Raw genomic sequence first — 19,925 nt, forward strand, 5'->3', positions numbered from 1 at the left:
CTTCTGATCAGTTCAGCTCTGGGTGTTATAGCCATTTGGACAGTAAACTAGTAGATGGAAAACTTTTCTGTCGCCTTCTCTGCATTAATCTCATCTGCTTTTCCAATAAAAAAGAAATAAGTAAATCTTAAAAAAAGAAAAAAAAAAGCACTGGCAACATTAAGCACAGTGCTTCCCAGCTGATCTCTGGAACTTGATTTACAGAATTGACTTCATGCTTGTTTATCAGTAACTCCTCCTCACTCCCAAACCCCTGATACTACACAACCACCACTCTACTCTCCAGGCCCGTAAGTTGGAGCGATTTAGATGCCTTGTGTGAGGGGAATCATGAAGTATTCGTTCTTCTGCAACTGACTGATTTCACTTAGAAAATGTTCTCTAGGTTCATCCATTATATCTCTTCTTGCATATGTATTATGTTAAGGCAGGATAGCATTCAATTTGTGGAAGTTAGCGTTAGGGCTCAGCACTATGGCGAAACAGGTAGTCACCACCTGCAGTGCTGGCTTGTGTCCTGGTCATGCTTTCTCCAGTCATGCTTTCTGCTGGCATAATGAGGAAAAGCAATGAAATGGGGTCTGATTATTTTGTCCTTGCCATCCACGCGAGAGGCCTGGAAAAGCTTTGGCCTAAGCCAGCCTTAGCTATGCCAGGCAGCTGGAGAGTGACCCAGCAGGTGGACGGTCTCCCTTGTTCTCTCTTGTTTTCCTTTGTTTACTTCAAATTAAATTATAAACCATGAAAAAAGGAGCAAGATTGTGGAGAAAAAAACCTTAGAATGTCTGTATTTTACTTTGAAAAAATTTGGACTGCGGAATGCATGAGTAATTTTTATAATATACATTGTCTGTAAACATTTTTAAGACCCCTTGAATTTACCACATTTTACTTCTCATCATTCATCAACCAGTGGATAATCAGGTGGTTTCCCTATTTCCACACATGTTAGACACATATGAGAACAGTAGTACATCACTGAAATTATAGTATCAAAGTGTTTGACTAAATACCTCGAAGTGAGATTGCTGGAGAGCAGAAGAGCCAAGCAAACAAACAAAATCACAACTGAATATCCATTGTTATTGACAATTAGTGGGTAGCCTCTTGGTAGTTCATTAAACTTTCAAATGTTTTAGTGATAATCAACAAAATGACTGGCATTTCCTTAGGGAGAGTCCCAGAAACTAAAAAAAGGTCATAAATTGACCTCAACAAGTGCCCTGCTGAGGAACACCTGGGAGCGTCAAGAAAGAGATTGCATTACAGGTAACGGATGGATGTTTCATGTGATGCCATCATGTCACCAGTAGCTACAATATTTCAGAGACATTTTCAAAAAATTGTCTTGGATAGCAGAGATGTAGTAAAATGTGATTCTTTCCAATTGTGTTTGTATGCTTTCTTTCTAAGTTCTAACCTAAGGGCTTCTCTCCTTTTATGCTTCATAGTACTTCTTCATATATATATATATATATATATATATATATATATATATATGAACATAAGAGGTTAAACATCTGTGAGGATCTTTTAAACACACGCATTGTGCATGCTTACAAAATTTAATACACCCTGGTCAAAGTAAACACTTCGTTACTTTTTATGAAAATTAATCCCTACAAGAGGACTTTATTTTTCAGCCTTTTATTATGGCAAGCCAAAACAAAACAAACAGGATTTCACTGTTTCTTATTGTATTCTCTAATTAGATTTTTTTTTCATATTTCTTTTTTAACTTCTTAAAAATTTATTTTGAAAATCAGAATCAGAGAGCGAGACACAGGGAAGTCATCCAAGATCTTGCTCAGCCTCCAGATAACCTCAATGGGCAGAACAGGGTCAGGTGAAGCCGGGAGCCATGTGCATTATTTTGGCCTTCTCCAGGCTAGCAGTGGAGTGGCCGAGACAGGAGCCAGCAACAGCACGGGCTCCCCGTTGTAGATGGTATCATTAGCCACTGCACCACAAGTTGGCCCCACATATTTTTCACTTCGCTAATAAAACAAAGGTGTTTGCATGGGAACCAAGAAGAGCATCTGGTAATTACAACCTTAGGCATAATATTTTCAAAGTTGAATGCAAATTATATGGATCAGCTATACAAATAATGCTGGAAAATCATGTGCTTCTATTTGTTGCTTATAGCTCATTCAGAGACTTTATCAGCAAGATTTCTCTGTGAAGAGAGCTTTTCTGTTTTCTTCTTAATCATTAAGAAAACATTAGTGCTCACGATTTTTTATACCACTGATTAAATATCTTATTTATCATGCTAGCCATGTGCTATGAAGCGAAACATCCTAGTATTTGAGTTATTTGATATACTCAGCTATATCTTCTTTTATCTCCACTGCATTCTATGTTAATTAGGTTTGGTAACTTAAACAATGTTGAGCTTGCATGTTCTGAATTTACATCATAGTCAAAGGCTGAATGCTCCAGGAAATAAGTGCAACAAACAAGAAACAACAATACCATAGATGACCAGGAATATGGCTGTTGGGTTATAACAATAATAAAGTGTCATTCATGAGCAGGGAATTTGAAACTATCCAAAGATTATTTGAAGTTTTGATTTTAACCCCTAATGGGATTTTAACTCCCATTCAAGGATCATCTTTAGTGCTTCTTATCTAGTTTCTTTTTTTTTTTTTTAAGATTTATTATTATTGGAAAGCCAGATATACAGAGAGGAGGAGAGACAGAGAGGAAGATCTTCCAACCGATGTTTCACTCCCCAAGTGAGCTGCAACGGGCCAGTGTGCGCCAATGCAAAGCTGGGAACCAGGAACCTCCTCCAGGTCTCCCACACGGGTGCAGGGTCCCAAAGCTTTGGGCCGTCCTGGACTGTTTTTCCAGGCCACAAGCAGGGAGCTGGATGGGAAGTGGAGCTGCCGGGATTAGAACCAGCGCCCACATGGGATTCCGGCGCGTTCAAGGCAAGGACTTTAGCCGCTAGGCCATGGTGCCAGGCCCCTCTTATCTAGTTTCTAAAGCACTCTGGTTTGAGAATAACTTTATAGAATAAAATTTATAATATTCATTATAAAAGCTTTAAATATTTCTAAAATATAATATTCTCCATTAAGACAGAGGTTTTTATTAGTCTTGAATAAATATATTTGTTACATGAGGCAAATATATCTCAATTATAATGAAAAATTGACTAAGATGAGTGTCTCAGCTGAATATGTTAAAATATTAAAATATCTGTGAACACAAAATACAGTACAATAGCACTTTGTTCAATTTTAGTCTTGGGGTACGAAATGTGATAAAATGCATTTTTTCCGCTCACAGACTGGGAAAGAAGTTAAACTCATATGAAAAGAATGTGCATTTTTAAGTGTAAAAAAAATGCCTTTCAAGTAAGTTATTGTCACTATTAAAAAAAAGACAAAATATTCTATATAAAATCTTTGAATCTATTTCAGGTAGAATGGACATAGGGTATTGTTTAATCATCAATTATCCTTCCCCTAAATGCTTCATGTTCATTTTTGCTTTGTAAAAATAAGATGATTTTCCTAATGTAAATTGCATACACCATAACACAAAATAGAGCAGAGAGCCTGGCACAATGGCTCAGTGGCTAAATCCTTGCCTTCTAAGTGGGCAGGTTCATGTTCCAGCAGCTCCACTTCCCATCCAGCTCCCTGCTTGTGGCCTGGGAAAGCAGTCAAGGATGGCCCAAAGCTTTGGGATGCTGCACGTGCCTGGGAGACCCAGAAGAAGCTCCTGTCTCCTGGCTTTGTGTTTGGCTCAGTTCCGGCCACTTTGGCCACTTGTGGAATGAACCAGTGGATGGAAAATCTTTCTTTCTGTTCCTCCTTCTCTCTGGAAAATCTGCATTTTCAATAAAAATAAATAAATCCTAAAAAACCAAAACAAAACAGAAATCTGGTACATGTATCTCCTGAGTTGTTTCCACGTATGTCATCAATACCCAGTGTGATATTTTATAGATATTTGTTCTTTTGTCCAATTTCTATCACAGCTGTTTGACTGTTTACCTTTAAATATATGGATTTCCTGGGATATACACTGAGGCCAGGGATAATATGCATTTTTGGAAAACCTAGTAAAATTTTTACATGTAACTCACATATATAATGAAATTGTACTATATATAATTCCTAAATTTACTTTGTCATTAAGATTATATAAACAGGGCTTGGTGCGGTAGCCTATCAGCTGGTCTTCACCTTGCATGTGCCAGGATCCCATATGGGTGCTTGTTCTGTCCCTGTGGCCCCACTTCCCATCCAGCTCTCTGCCAGTGGCCTGGCAAAGCAGTTGAGGACAGCCAAAAGTCTTGCACCCGTGTGGGAGACCCAGAAAAAGCTCCTGGCTCCTGGCTTTGAATTGACTCAGCTCTGGCTGTTGAGGCCATTTGAACCATTGGATGTAAGATTTTCCTCTCTGTCTCTCCTCTCTGTTTATCTGACTTTTCAATAAAAATAAAATATAATCTTTTTAAAAAACATATAAACCACAGGTACAAAACCTAATCAGTATAGCTGCCCACTTATTGAATTCCAAAAGCTTTAATAATATTAGAAATAATAATAAAAAGAAAATTTTTTCACTGTGGCCTAATATTCAAAGGAACATAAAAAAAGCTCTGGAAAACTGAAATATATTGGGAAGTTTTGAATTCCAGGTGCAATATTTTTACATGGATCATTTCTATAAATCTTAAACACCACTTATTTGCATAGTGTTCCCAATTTACTCAAATTTCATGAATGTTGCATTTATATTTGCTTCTATGTATGTATATATATGCATTTTTATCTAGATTAGCTATTCTTTCTTTCTGAACTTCTAGATGGTGGCACTATAGATATTTCTGACTAAACATTATACTGGACTTTATCTTGTATATATTGAAATATACATCAGCATAATTGGTATTTAATTATTAGACAACATATCAATCCAAATATTAGTTATAAAAGCCAGAATATCTTTAGATGGTAACATTTTTTAAAATGAGCTCAGTTAAAAACTACCCATCTATCTCTTTCACTGTCTATTTACTCATGTTTTATATGTGGCGATGGGTTTATTTTCACTCACTCATAATTGCAAAGTTTAGATGTGTCTCATTTTCACTGATTTTGCATGATGAGTATGTTAGATGAACACATTTGGAAGCTACTGGCTACATTGATGTCTTTAACCAGAAGAGTTTTTCTGATCAACTAGGATGGAAAAACGCAATTTCACGGTGGTGAAAGAGTTCATTCTGCTGGGGATCACAGCTCGCCCTGAGCTCCAGGCTCCACTGTTCGCATTGTTCCTCCTCATCTACCTCATCTCAGCAGGGGGCAATCTGGGCATGATCCTCCTCACCACGACGGATGACAGGCTGCAAACACCCATGTACTTTTTTCTCAGACATCTGGCTATTACAGATCTTGGTTATTCCACAGTTGTGGGACCCAAAATGTTAGTGAACTTTGTTGTGGAGCAAAACACAATCTCCTATCATTTTTGTGCTATACAGCTCTCCTTCTTCCTTGTGTTTATTATCAGTGAGCTGTTCATTCTGTCAGCCATGTCCTATGACCGTTACGTGGCCATCTGTAAGCCACTGCTCTACACTGTCATCATGTCACAAAAGGTATGTCAGGTGTTAGTAGGAATCCCCTACCTTTATTGTACATTTGTGTCTCTTCTTGTCACCACCAAGATTTTCACTTTAACCTTCTGTGGCTACAATGTGATTAGTCATTTCTACTGTGATAGTCTCCCTTTGTTATCGTTGCTCTGCTCCAACACACATGAGATTGAAATGATTATTCTAGTCTTAGCGGCTTTTAATTTAGTTTCATCTCTTCTGGTAGTTCTTGTCTCTTACTCCCTCATACTTGTTGCTATTCTCAGGATGAAATCACCTGAGGGCAGACACAAGGCTTTCTCCACCTGTGGGTCGCACCTCACTGTGGTCACAGTGTTTTACGGGACTTTGATATTTATGTATGTGCAACCCAAGTCCAATCATTCTTTTGATACTGATAAAGTAGCTTCTATATTTTACACACTGGTTATTCCCATGTTGAATCCCTTGATCTATAGCTTGAGGAACAAGGATGTAAAATATGCTCTACAAAGGACATTTAAAAAAGTATGTGGTGCTCTTTACTGAAGTTCACAATGAACATGAACCTTAGAAGTTATCTCTGGGTTTAAACTGACTCTATTCTACACTCTAGTGCACATACTGACAAATAAATATAAATACTTGCCTTCTAAATACTACTCAAAATTCTATTAATTGCAAATACATTACTGAACACAAGGATATCTTTTTTCTTACTTGTATAAACACAACAATTGATGAAGTTTTATGGTACAGTAACCTGTATCTGGGGACCATCAACTGTAAGAGTTGACAAGGAGACTAGACATGCTGTAAATGAATGAGAAAAAAAATTACAAAATGTAGATAATAAGTTCAGGGTGGTGTGATGTTGTAAAGAATTGAGCAGATGAATTTGGCAAAGCCTCTGTTCCATGTGTAAGGACCTGCGAGGCCTTTTCCATGGTCCACACTGTGAACACAAGTTTTTGACAAGTTAGCAGTCCACAGTTTTAGTGAAGCATGTAATTAATTAAATCTACATCAGACCATTTGTGGATAGGTCATTTAAGATAAAATTCTTAATGTCTGATGTGAGACTTTCAAAGGCCTTGTAAATTTTTCATATCTAATCTTGATTCTCTGCAGCCAATTGTTGCCCAATGGATAATTACTCCTTAAGGAAGAATGAATATTTTTATTTCAAGTTGTGTTCTACTGATGTCATGGATCCTTGCACAAGATGCAGACACTATAAAGAGGCAGGTGTGTTGCCCCACTTTCTCATGCCTAACTGTCTTCCTATTTGGTTCAATGATCAGTATACTATCTTCTAGTTAAGTTCTTTAACTACATCTCTCTGGTATTTTTACTAGGAGGAAGTGGAGATAGCAGAGCTATTTCAACCCTTGCACATTTCTAGTGAGGATGCACTCTCCTCATAACCCCTTCTGTTTCCCTCCAAATTTACCTCATTGTTTCCATTCTTTAATACTCATGGGATTTCAGTTACTTCATAGAAACATTTGTTTGCTTTCTTAGTAAAGCTTATTGACAATGGACTAGAAATAAATCATTTCAATTGAAGAATAAAATATGGGTATTTGTGTGTACATGTATTTTAAAGCATTTTTTAAATTCCTAGAAAGTAAATTTTGAACAGAGATAAGATAAAATGCTAGCATTGATTTCTGATTGCACTAACTTAATGAAATGTTTAAGATTACATACTTTCTAATTATCTTGGTTATCTTCCAGTTTATCTGCAGTAAAAAGTTACTACTTTTGTAACATAAATGCAAACACTTCTAAGACACAAATTTTAAAAGACAAAAAATGAGTACATGTAACCACATACTCCACTTCTAAAATGAACAGATGTGTTTCCATAATCCCTCAAACAACAAAACAGTAACAGGACAAGAATTGAGCTGAGACTTACAATGTGAAAACTACTGTGTCCATTCTAAAAGTCCATCTCTACTCCACCATTGTGTCACGCATGTTGTATTTTTCCATAGCATAGAAAACTTTTAAGAATCAAGAAATGTTATTGAATCAAAATGTTTGCTAGAGAATATGAGTCAATAGAATTTAGTACAACAAAGCTTTCAGGGATAAAGGAGCAATTTTCTACGTTACTTTTTCAGAATCCTAAACATGAGGTATATTTTCCAACTGTACTAGGAGTACTACTGTGATAAAAAGAACTGTAAAGAACTATAAAGCCATAGAATATACAGAAATTCCAATCTAACAGGTTTTTTTTTAAATTCTAATGTGTATTTATTTGACTTGGCAGTCAGTGTTACGGGAGGTAGGTTGGGGAGGGAGAGAGAGATCCTCCATCTCTTTTGTCACTCTCAAAATGATTGTAATGTACAGAGCTGGATTGACCCAAAAACTGGAGCCAGGAGCTTCTTCCAGATCTCCCATGTGGGTGTGGGTCCCAAGCACTCAGGCCATTCTCTGCTGCTTTCCCAGTCCATACGGGAGCTGGATTGCAAGTGGAGCAGCCAGGACACAAACTAATACCCATATGGAGTGCTGGCGCCACATCACATCAGATGATGCCTGAGCTCCATAAACTAGCTGTGCCTAAAACCAGTAATATAACATGTAGGGATAAAAGCAGGGTTTTATGTTAGCTTTAAAAATCAGATTCAATTCATTTCATTCACAAAATGGGCAAAAGGCATCTCAACAGACACAACATGCCATTTTAAAGCTTCAATATATATTAGTGACAAAAGCTTTAGCTAAACTAATAATTAGTTAATTAGGTAATAACTAGTTAATGATAAAACCTGTATAGAGCATGTAATCATCTCAATTTTCACCTGAAGAAATATTACAAGAGTCATATTCTTCCTGAAAAGTGTCATTATGCTTGACTTTAAAGGATTAAAAGTTGGGGCTCTCTTGGTGGTATGCTTCTGTTGCTCTGGCGTTCTGACTCTCGGCTTTCCCAGGACAGAAAGCTCGTGGCTAACTTTGAGCAGCGTCCTAGGATGACCGTGGCCACATCCTTGCGATCATGTATCTTTGGGCACATTCACTGATTGTGATGGATGCAGGAGGGCAGCAGTCACAGTGGTGTGGTGTTGCGGTAACAGGTGCCCCAGGGGCATTCAACGAGCTACTGTCTGAACTCCACTGGCAGCCAGGGCTCTACCAGCAACAGGGTGGGAGGAGACGTTTGCTGGGAGCTCAGGAGCTAGGCTCAGAGGGGGAACTGCACATCCTGCTGGTCTGTTTGATTTGGCCAGGAGCAGAGATGGAACAGTGAGTCCCAGACGGGCAGTGTGGGAGCAGGGTGGATTTCATGGCCTAGTCTGCCCCCTGGGACTGGGTCGGGCACCATTTTGTACGGTGTGAAAGGCTTTGAGCCTGCAGGGACAGCAGTGAGCTGCGCCTGTGCTGGACTGGGACTGAGCTCACTGGACTCAGTGCATTAAGTGCTCCCACAGGAGGATAGTTCTGACTTTGGCATTGTACAGGTCAGGGTGGGTCTGTGTGGGCCTCGGACCTGGCGAGCGGTGGGTTCTGGCGGATCAGTGCCAACAACTTGGCTGTGTGGGACACCTGGTGTTTCCCTGGTCCTGAGACCTGCTCCAAGCAGAGGTGGGAGGGGGTTGTGCAGAAAGTGGTGCACACTTAGCATGGTGTCACAGGAGGTGGAGAGTGGCAAGTCAGGAGTTGGGGCTGAGGAGATTGTGATGGAGGTCTAAACTGGGAACACAGACCTGGAACTCACTGGAGGGAGTGGCACGGGTGACTGTGAACGGAGAGCCATGTACCAACTGCAATAAGTGGAGCTGGACTGTTGACCTGTGGGTGACAGAGTTTAAAGGCCTGCTCCAAGGAGAAGAATCTGTTAACCAGAAGTACAAAGACCAAGAGAGAAAGAGACAGTGGCACAATGAATATTACTGAAGACTCCTCTGCAAAGGAGCAAAACCCTTTGCCAGTCTCAGAATTCACTGAGGAAGACATCAAGAAAATGGGGGATACAGAATTTAAAATGCTTGTTATAAAGCTTCCTATCAACAGTGAGAAATACATAAAGAAGGCATTCAAGGAATTTAAAGAATCTGTTACACAGCAAATAACAGCAGTGACTCAAAGGAAAGCTGATATATCAGAAATGAAGAATACAGTGGAGCAAACTAAAGGTACAGTGGGGAGTTGGGGAAGGGTGTGGGAAATCCCAGGGCCTATGGAACTGTATCATAAAATGATAATCATAATAATGATAGTGAAAGCTATCAATAACAATTGAAAAAGTTGGGAAAAAGAATTTAATTAAAGATTACTCTTGTAAACTGAGGCTAACATGTACAAATTGCATCTCAAAAGTTCATCGGCAAGGGGGCAGCATCATGGCATAGTAGGATAAGCCTCTGCCTGTGGCACTGGCATCTAACATGACCACCTGTATTCGTCCCAGATGCTCCCTTTGGATCAAGCTCCCAGCTTGAGACCTGGAAAAGCAGCAGAGGATGGCCGGAGTCCTCAGGATCCTGACCCTACATGGAAGACCTGGAAGAAACTCCCTGCTCATGGCTCCCAGCCACAGTCAGCTCAGCTCCAGCTGTTGCGGCTAACTGGGGAATGAAGGAGATATCTATTTTTTTTTGTTCTGTAAATTTCTTTCAAATAAATATAAATATACCTTTAAAAATTCATAGGCAAAGAATTTCTTCCTATTACATATTCCTACCACAAAAGTTCTACTTTTACTTGGAACTCTATCTGGATCATTTTCTTAAACTATCAAAATAATCACAGTCACCAACACTAATAATCTGTTCACATCCAAGATATGCAAAGAAGGACTGATTGTCCCTGGAGTTCTGTATGTGGTTGTATATGGACTGGGAGGATTGCAGGATTTTTATATAAATGGACCTTAAACCGAACTGTAAATCATAAGCACTTTGTTCTTAAAGGTTTTTAAGGTTTGCAAAATTAAAATAATCACACAATCCATGTAATAACACAAACAAGCCACTGCCAAGTGGTGGCTCAAAAGGTTAGTTCTCCCCCAAAGTGGCTCCAGGATCCCATATGTCCCTGCTGCTCTATTTCCTAAGGATCTCTGTGTTGGTGGCCTGGGAAGGAAGTGGAAGATGGCTCAAGACCTTGGCCTCAGCACCCATGTCGGAGACCTGCAGGAAGCTCTTCACTCCCTGCTTGTGACTTTGTCAGCTCCCAGCACAGTGGGCACTTGGGGAATGAACCAGGGATGGAAGATCTCTGTCTGTACTTCACGTAAACCTGCCTTTCAAATAAAAGTAAATACATCATTTTTGGAAAAAGGAAGAAAAGGCGAAAACAAAGAAAAGTAAATATAATGGCTGATCTTTTGACTTAACAATTTATAGTTAACACACACAAGGGAAATATATAAAGTATGCAAACAAATCATAAATCATTTTAAACAAATTTTAAATCATTTTAAAAAACAGCTTATGTGAATATATCCTACAAAATCAAGAAATAATTTGATCTGAATTAACATATTCTAAAACCAAGCTGAGTAGAAAAATGAATTAAAAATTATGCATTCAGTGACTCAAACATTAATTTCAAATATCTATAAAAGCATGCTTCTTATATAATTTACATATAAATGAACCTATATACATGTGTACATATTATACATACATATATATAAAATTGATAACTACATAATTTTAAATGCAGTCAATAACAACTTTAGGTTTACCTTCAATATGAAAATAACTTAGTATGGTAAAAGCAAGGATTAGTGAGATGAAGAGGGATTCTATAAACTTCAGTTTTATAAGATATACTGATACATAAAAATGGGGACTACCACATCTCTGAACTACATTTAGTCTGATAAAAATTTTAAAAAGAAATTTTAAAAATAGTTGGGGAGACATCATATCCGGGTATTCAGTCTTGAATGTGGTTTCCCCGCATTATAACGTATGAACGACAGTATTCTTTCTGGATCTGTGATCATTGTTGGGCATATTTCACTACGATTTTAATTTCTCTGTTTTAAAGAAAAACAGTGTATATATTTATACAATGATTACAATGAAAATGAATGTTATAAAATGTTAAGCATGTAATATATTTGTGCATATATATTAACTAAAAAGGCAAACTATTTTGTTCCATACAATAGCAACAATTTATTTTAGATAATGTATGCATATTTTTCACATATTATGAAATATTACATTTCATTTGAAGTGGTAAAATGACACAGGTTTTTACATGTAAAATGTTGACATCTATGCTTGGTATATGCTTGCAATGAAAGACTCTCAACTGAACTTGAACTGTGGCAATGCAGCAAGGTGGAGGAATCCATCATGGGGGGAGGGTTTGGGGAGGAGTGGGGGGAATCCCAGTACCTATAAAACTGTGTCACGTAATGCAAAGTAATAAAACAAACAAACAAAAGTTGACATTTTATGTAATGTGAAATAGAATTTGAAATCGAATCTCCATTAGAAATATTAACTATTTTGGAGGAATATGTCCCTTGTAGTTATTAAATCCACATGTTGTCAACTAATTCCTTTATGTAGTCACAAATCACAATCACGCCTATGTGACCTTCGAATAATAGCTTCTTGTTTCTTACTCTCTCTTACCCCTGATATTATCCATCTTTGTTTCATCTCTATGGATTTATTTCATATAAATAGAATCAAATGAAATGTGAGCTACTAATGCATGTGCATTCCACTTAGCATGGTATACCTAGGATCCACAGACACTGGACCCTGTAGCTACTTCATCATTTTAACAAACAGTTAACAAGTGATTTACTTTTCTAGCAAAAGAATGCTGTTAACCAGGGTATATTGTACACCAGAGTGTCAAAATTTATTCTTCCCCTTTTACTAAAAATTTCCACCTCTTCATTAACACCTCTTCATTTTTGCCTTCCCCAAATGCCTAACAACTACCTTTCTACTTCGTTTCTCTGTGTTTGGGAATTTCCCATAGCCCACAAAGGTGGAATCATGTAATACTTATTTTACTGTGCCAGGCTCATTTCACTAAGGATAATCGTCACAAAATTCATTTTTCTTGCCACGTTATTGCAGAATATTGTCCTCTCTTAGGGCTAAACGACATCACTCTTCATATATACTTCACACTTACTTTATCCGTTCTCCTTGTACAATCATTTATATGGTGTCTGCACCTTAGTTATCATAAACAATGGAATAATATGGCTATATAAATGGGACTGCACAATATTTCTCAGAATCGAATTTTAAGTATTTTGGATAAAAATCCAGAAGTGGGTTTGCTGGATTCCATGATAGCTCTTACTTTAGTTTGTTGACGCACAGAAGTATCAAGGGGGGGGGAAAGCAACTTTTTTTCCTATCCTAAAATGAGGGACTCATCCAGAGAATGCTATAAAAGTTGCCACTATTTCTTTCTCAACTTTAAAATCACATTAAATTTGAATATGGTACTTGGAGGAATAGAAAACAACTTATTTGAGTAGAATTTAGGGTGAATAACTTGTTGACTCCTTTACTTCATCCTGCAGTCAATTAAAAGTATTTTTTTGAATGTTTGCTGCTTCCTGAAAATTAGTTTAAAAGTTGCATTACAATGATAATTTATTCAGACATCAGTTTTACACTAAAATTGCAAAATGTGTAGAAAAAAATTACACAATAGTCAAAGCGCAAAATGTTATTACAAATGTACAATTGGAAGATGCAACTGTTTTTTGTTTCTATTTTTGAGAAAAAAATGTAGCTTACATTCAGATTATTTTAAATAAAATTAGAAAAAATATATAACTACTGAGTCCTTTTCTAATTTTTCACATTTCACACTTATTCAATAGCATCTGGTTGTTATGATACTGTAATGATGGCCTCATAGTCTATTCCCAATGCTCATACCAAGACTAACAATTAGTCAACTGACCATTACATCCAAATGTTGACTACTTCATCTTCATGCCAACAGTGCCAGCCACCTAGTACGGCGTTTAAGGGTACATCTCTAAAAATAACCTCATGAAGCCACCTAGTATGGCGTTTAAGGGTACATCTCTAAAAATAACCTCATGAAGCCACTGAGTCAACGTCATTGTGGACATGAAGACCTAAAAATCCCTTGGCTAATGATCATCCCAGTTATTTTCATTTCTCTTGGGAATCAATTAGTTGACAAAGTTATTTCCTATGTACAACTTATGATTAGGAACTTATTTTAGTGTGAAGATCTTCAGGGAATCCAGAAATATAAAGGAAAACTCACCAAGGTGATCTCTGCAGCAGTCTTAGGAGTAGATTTTTACAGCTCTCCCACAGGTAAGTGATAGCAAACAGCTTTTTTATCACTCACTCTAAATGGAAGGGCCAAGGGTCTTTGAAAACTATGCAGCTGAAACGGACTCCAGATGGAATGAGAGGGCTTTTCCAAGAGACAAAAATTTCTAACCACAGATTGGCAAATGGAAAAACTTTGTAAGAATGAGCAATATCCTTGCTGATGAGTTTGATTGTTTTAGTATTTATATAGAATAAAGAATCACTCTATAATACATACTGTCCCAGGACACTCCACACAGGGAGCTCCTGAAGTGTTTGGGAAACACATAAGTCTGTTTCCAAAAGAGGCTTGCAAAGTTGCTTAAACACAGTGAAATTTTATTTATGTAATTATTAAGTTCTATTTTATTTTATTTTATTATTTGAAAATGAGATATATAGAGAGAAAGATCTTCTATCCGCTGGTTCACTCCTTCAGTGCCCACAAAGGCCGGAACTGAGCCCATCTGAGGCCAGGATCCAGGAGCCACTTCTGGGTCTCCCATGTCAGCTCAAGGACCAGGGGACTGGAGGGGAAGTGAAGCAGCTGAGATATGAACCAGTGCCCATATGAGATCTTAGTGGAAGCAAGGTGAGGATTTAGTCATTAATCATTACTATGCCAGTCCCTTGCTGTTTCTTGCATTGTAAATGGCTGCTGTAGAAAAACATTATTCAAGCAAGATTCCCTGGTGTTAATTGTTCGAGTGTGAACTGTGATTATATCCTTTTTGGGTCATGACAGCACACACTGAGATTCAGTGTTTATCCCCCCCAAACAGTCCCTAACAAACCTAACACACATTCAATAGTGAGATACCAATGGTAGAGTCACAGGAAATCATGTCAGATGTCATTTAAGACCTAATTTATGTGGCTATTTCTTATCTGAATGGTGACTTTTCTGAAAGTGAAATGACACGTTAAACTGATTGGCTTGAAGCATATATATCTTTTGAAACTTAGGTCCTGAGAATTTATATTGTTAGAACTATAAAATATTATTTTTAGTTGAAAACTAATGTATGTGGAATATATGTGTTCTGTAACAAACACAATTATAATTCAATTTTTATAATCATTTTAATTATAAAAGTTCTCAGTAAGGCAGAAGTAGTTATAGAGATTGAAATGAAAAAACATAATGAGAAATTATTCAAACTATGCTTGCAATATTAGCTGCAGATAATATCCTATTTGTATCCATTTGGAATTAGGTTTTGCACAAAGAAATTGATACTTGTATAAATGTGCTATCTCATTTACTTTGCAAAATGCAATGCTACAGACAGTTGGTAAAATCATGATGATTCGTTTCTGAAACAGGCAGTTAAACATCACAAACAAACCAAATTAGACTAATAAGACTACATAAGCATAGCTCACAAAGAACCTAATATTTTATATAGATTCTTTTAGAAAATTTATTTCATTGAAATTGAATTTCACATTAGATAAAATAATTTTAGACATTTTCTAGAGTACTCCTGTAGAATAATGAGATTGTTATTCTAAAATTCTCAGCACAATACTGTACATAGATTCTTTGTGAAATAATTACACCTAATACTCTCCCAATATACCCGCATAACAATTAAAGCATATACATAAGTGTATTAAGGTATTCTTGAACAAATAAAAACAATAAGTAATAAAATGGAGAAGAAAATGAAAGAGACTAAAACTTCAAGCAGAGGATGTAAAATCTAGAAAGAGAAAGAAAGGAAGAACTGCCACAAAAAAAAAAATAATAGAGGAGCTATTAGTCACTGCAAGCTAGAAGTAACTGGAAATGGCGGTGACAGGATTCAGAGCTGCACAGTGAAAAGCAAGTCAGTAACGAATGACAGCCTATTCAGGGTGCCCAAGGCAAAAGGTGTGGAAGTCATTAATAAGAAAAAACACTGGTCACCAAAAGTTTCCATCAGAAATAGAGCGATTCCCAAAAATATTTACTGATGGGCATGTTTCAGACAGTAGACTTGCAAGAGTGAAGGAACAGTAGCTGAGGTCAGTCACCTTGACTTCACAACGTTTTGAAGGCTCACTTATTTCTTTGTGAATGTATGTATTAGCACAAACATAGGCATCTACACATGGAAATGTACATGTTTATTTGTATAAGTATTTATACATCCATATTCATGTAAAACTACATGTTATTACGGATACCATATACAGTGATTGTAAATATACTCACTTAATATAAATTATTCCAGGCAACGGACAAATCTGTCTTTGATGACACCGTTCTAACTGCTCCAAAGAATTTTGTATTTCCAAGTTTGTGTGAAGATGGAGAAAAATATGTCAAGATATGAAACTATCAATGGTTTGTAAATCAAAATTGAACACATTTAGATGAAATTTTAAAAATAGAGTGCCAAACAGGAAAAATAATTTTCTTATCTATCACTAATCTATCTTGTCAAATAAGAAAGGAAAGCGACATTAATGGCTCCAGGGAATCTCACCCATGTAGCTGAGTTTATTCTCATGGGGGTCTCAGACCGTCCAGAGCTGCAGATCCCCCTCTTCTTCGTGTTCCTGCTCATCTACGGGCTGACCGCACTGGGGAACCTGGGCATCATCACCCTCACCAGCGTGGACTCTCGCCTGCAAACCCCCATGTACTTTTTCCTGCGACATTTGGCCATCATTAATCTTGGCAACTCTACCGTCATTGCCCCTAAAATGCTGGTTAACTACTTGTCTACCAACAAAAGTATTTCTTACTATGGGTGCGCAGCCCAACAGGGTGGATTTGCATTTTTTATTGTGGCAGAGATTCTCATGCTATCTGCAATGGCCTATGACCGCTACGTGGCTATCTGCAACCCCTTGCTCTACATGGTGGTGGTGTCTCGGCAGATCTGCCTTCTACTGGTTTCCCTCACCTACTTGCAGAGTCTGATCACAGCACTCACAGTCACCTCCTGTGTGTTCTCTGTGTCTTACTGCTCCTCTAATGTCATCAACCACTTTTACTGTGATGATGTCCCTCTCTTGGCTTTGTCCTGTTCAGATACCCACATCCCAGAAACAGCAGTGTTCACCTTCTCAGGGATTAACTTGCTTTTCTCCATGACGGTGGTTCTAGCCTCCTACTCCAACATTGTCCTGGCCATTGTGAGGATCCGTTCCTCAGAAGGACGAAGGAAGGCCTTTTCCACCTGTGCCTCTCACATGGTGGCCGTCACCGTGTTCTATGGCACTCTCCTTTTCATGTACTTGCAGCCCAGGACCAACCACTCACTAGACACTGACAAGATGGCCTCTGTCTTCTACACGCTGGTGATCCCCATGCTGAACCCTGTCATTTACAGCCTGAGGAACAAGGATGTGAAGGAGGCCCTGAAGAGATTCCTGAACAACCCATGCCGTTCCCTCAAACTACTGTAAATTTACCTTAAGTTAAGGAATTTTATCTCATTCTAATTCCATTGTCAAGAGTAATGACATACAATGGTTAGAAACTGCTTCAGTGGCAAAATGTTCTTTTTAGAATTATCTTACATAAGCAAGGAAAGTGGTGTGTATAATTAATAAATAATGACACTGGAAGAAGTATTTATACAAGTAAAAATTATTTTCCAAATGATTTTGTAATTTCTAAACAAGGAAAAGAAATGCATGTAGTATAGGTATATCAGCATTATTTTCTTGGGTAAGTTTAAGTACTTAAGACTACCTTCTTTTCCCCTTTTGTTCAAATATTAGAATATTTAGTGACTGCAGCACAACACCTATGAAATTTTGAAAATATAAATGTAAATCACAGAAAAATAAATTTTAGGAGAAAAATGGGTACTGAACTTCTTTGTGCCTGTGAGACAAAACAAAGTAAATGCGGCAAAATTGGATATATCTCAGAAAAGAGGAACCTTCATTTTTATCCATACAAAGCTAAATTTTGTGCTTATTTGAAAAGAAATGTAATTTATTTTCTCATTTCACATATTAACTTCTGTGTAAACCATCTGTCATAAAACCGAAGGTAAGCAAGCATAATTTCCTTTGGTATTTTCATCCATTATAACACAGGAAGACAAAAGCACACATTGTCTTCAAAGTATCACAAATATCAAAGCCCGCCCATTGAAAACATTGGGAGTTATCATGTGTAGGAAGACAATTAATTAAGACAATAGGAAATTTCACTGATGAAAAGCCCTAACCAGAAATAATTCTGTGAGAATGCTCCCGGAATTCCAGATAAAGGTCCTGAAGCAGTTGGTATGGTATTACACAGGCCAGGAACTCCCTAATCCTCAACTTAGATATCAAATCAGAGACATGCCTGTTAGAGGAGCACATTATTCACCGATAGACCTTCTTTTGCCTTTATCATGTAAATCAAATCCAGCCTCCAACCCTTCTTCCTTATGCCCAGGTGACCCTAAAAGTCTTTTGCTGTAAATAAACTGGGGCGATTTACCATCAGTCAGTAGTCAGTGGGTATGAGTATTGGCTCAGTGCACCAGTGTTGGACAGGAAACCATCATATCTTTGTATGTTTAAAGTGCTACTAACAGAACTAGGAGAAAGGGAAGAAAAAAGAGGACTGATATATGAGATAAAGATGTATGAAATAAAGTAAGTCTAGAAATTATCAGACTCCAGCCTAAGAATCAACTTATCTTTTAAATTTATATGAAAAGAATTTCAGGTACTTATGTATTCACATGTATAGTTTTAATTCTGTAATGCTAACCACCTCGCTTCTCTCCTCCTCCTCCTGATTTTCTGATTTTTATAATAGCATATTTTCAACTTGTATTATAGTCAGACTTAATTTTCCACTTCATGCAGAATTTAATGACAACTAAAGATAAAGTTCTCTTCCAAACCAAAAACACAACCAAGGACACGCAAACACACACACACACACACACACACACAGCAAAATCCCTTCAATATCAATATGCAAAAAACCAATACAAAAAAAAACAGAAGCATGGACAAAAACAATATGAAGAATCTAGAGGAATGGTCTCTCAGGTGCTCTAAGATGTTGAGAAACAGTTGAATTAATTTCGGAAATCAGTAAATAACATGAATGAGAAATTTAGTGAAGGGATTGAGTTTTAAAAAGGAACCAATCAGAAATATTAGAAATAAAGACCTAATAAATCAAATAGAAAGTGCAATGAAACTATGTAGCTGCAGTGTAGATGATGCAGAAGGAATATCTAATCTAGATGACAAGACCTTGAAAATAGCTGTCACAAGAAAATTGTAAAAGGAGAACTTACAAAGAATTAAAAGTACTTGTGATCTGTGGGATACCATCAAATAACCAAATATAGAATTCGTGTTGTTATCGGAAGTAATGGAGAAGCAGAGTGGTAGAGAAAACCTATTCAATGAAATAACAGTGGAAAGCATCTCCAGTTTGGGAAAAAAAGGTATGGACACCCAAGTGCAGGAAGCTCTTGGAATCCAAAAAAGTCATACTTAGAAATGATGCTCACCATGATATAATCAAACAAGCAAAGTTAAACATTAGGAAAATGTCATGAAATATGCAAGAGAAAAACATCAGGTCACTTTTACAGCACCTTTCATTAACTGACCAACATCACAGGAAGAATGGAGAGTTGTATTCCAAGTTCTAAAAGAAAAATCTGCCAACCCAGAATGCGTTATCAGCAAACTCTGCAATTCATAAATTGAAGTGAAGACTGTACAGGACAAGCAATAGTGCAGTTTTTCAATAACAGCAAGATCTATAAATAAATAAAAATGTACTATATACAGAAATAGAGAAAAGAAATTGATATTAAGAAAGGTGAAGTCACAAAGCCCATTAAACAGAATAAGGAAATTTAAAGAAAAAATAGACATATTTATGAAAATGACTAGACCAAGTCATCACCAATAACAACATTAAGAGTCAGTGAACCAACTTCCCCAAGTAAAAGGTCTAGACTGGCTCAGTTGACCCAGTGATTCTTTCTAAAAGATCCACCAGTATTCTGCCTTCTAGATACATGTTGCAT

At 37.2% G+C, this 19,925-nt stretch overlaps 2 protein-coding genes across 2 annotated transcripts; both read left to right on the forward strand.

Moving 5' to 3' along the window:
* Positions 1–5,042: 5,042 nt before the first annotated feature.
* On the forward strand, positions 5,043–6,861 carry LOC101531254 (olfactory receptor 8K3). The gene has a single exon (XM_004585529.2). It carries the CDS (start codon positions 5,216–5,218, stop codon positions 6,155–6,157), a length of 942 nt encoding a protein of 313 aa, XP_004585586.2. The 5' UTR covers positions 5,043–5,215; the 3' UTR covers positions 6,158–6,861.
* Positions 6,862–16,377: 9,516 nt separating this feature from the next.
* Positions 16,378–17,325, forward strand: LOC101519027 (olfactory receptor 8J2-like). The gene has a single exon (XM_004585310.2). It carries the CDS (start codon positions 16,378–16,380, stop codon positions 17,323–17,325), a length of 948 nt encoding a protein of 315 aa, XP_004585367.2.
* The last annotated feature ends 2,600 nt before the right edge of the window (positions 17,326–19,925 follow it).

This window comes from Ochotona princeps, chromosome 4 (genome assembly GCF_030435755.1).
Source record: "Ochotona princeps isolate mOchPri1 chromosome 4, mOchPri1.hap1, whole genome shotgun sequence".
Classification (NCBI taxonomy): domain Eukaryota; kingdom Metazoa; phylum Chordata; class Mammalia; order Lagomorpha; family Ochotonidae; genus Ochotona; species Ochotona princeps.

Coding starts and splice junctions, on each gene's coding strand:
- LOC101519027 (XM_004585310.2), top strand. CDS start 16,378: ATGGCTCCAGGGAATCTCACCCATGTAGCTGAGTTTATTCTCATGGGG.
- LOC101531254 (XM_004585529.2), top strand. CDS start 5,216: ATGGAAAAACGCAATTTCACGGTGGTGAAAGAGTTCATTCTGCTGGGG.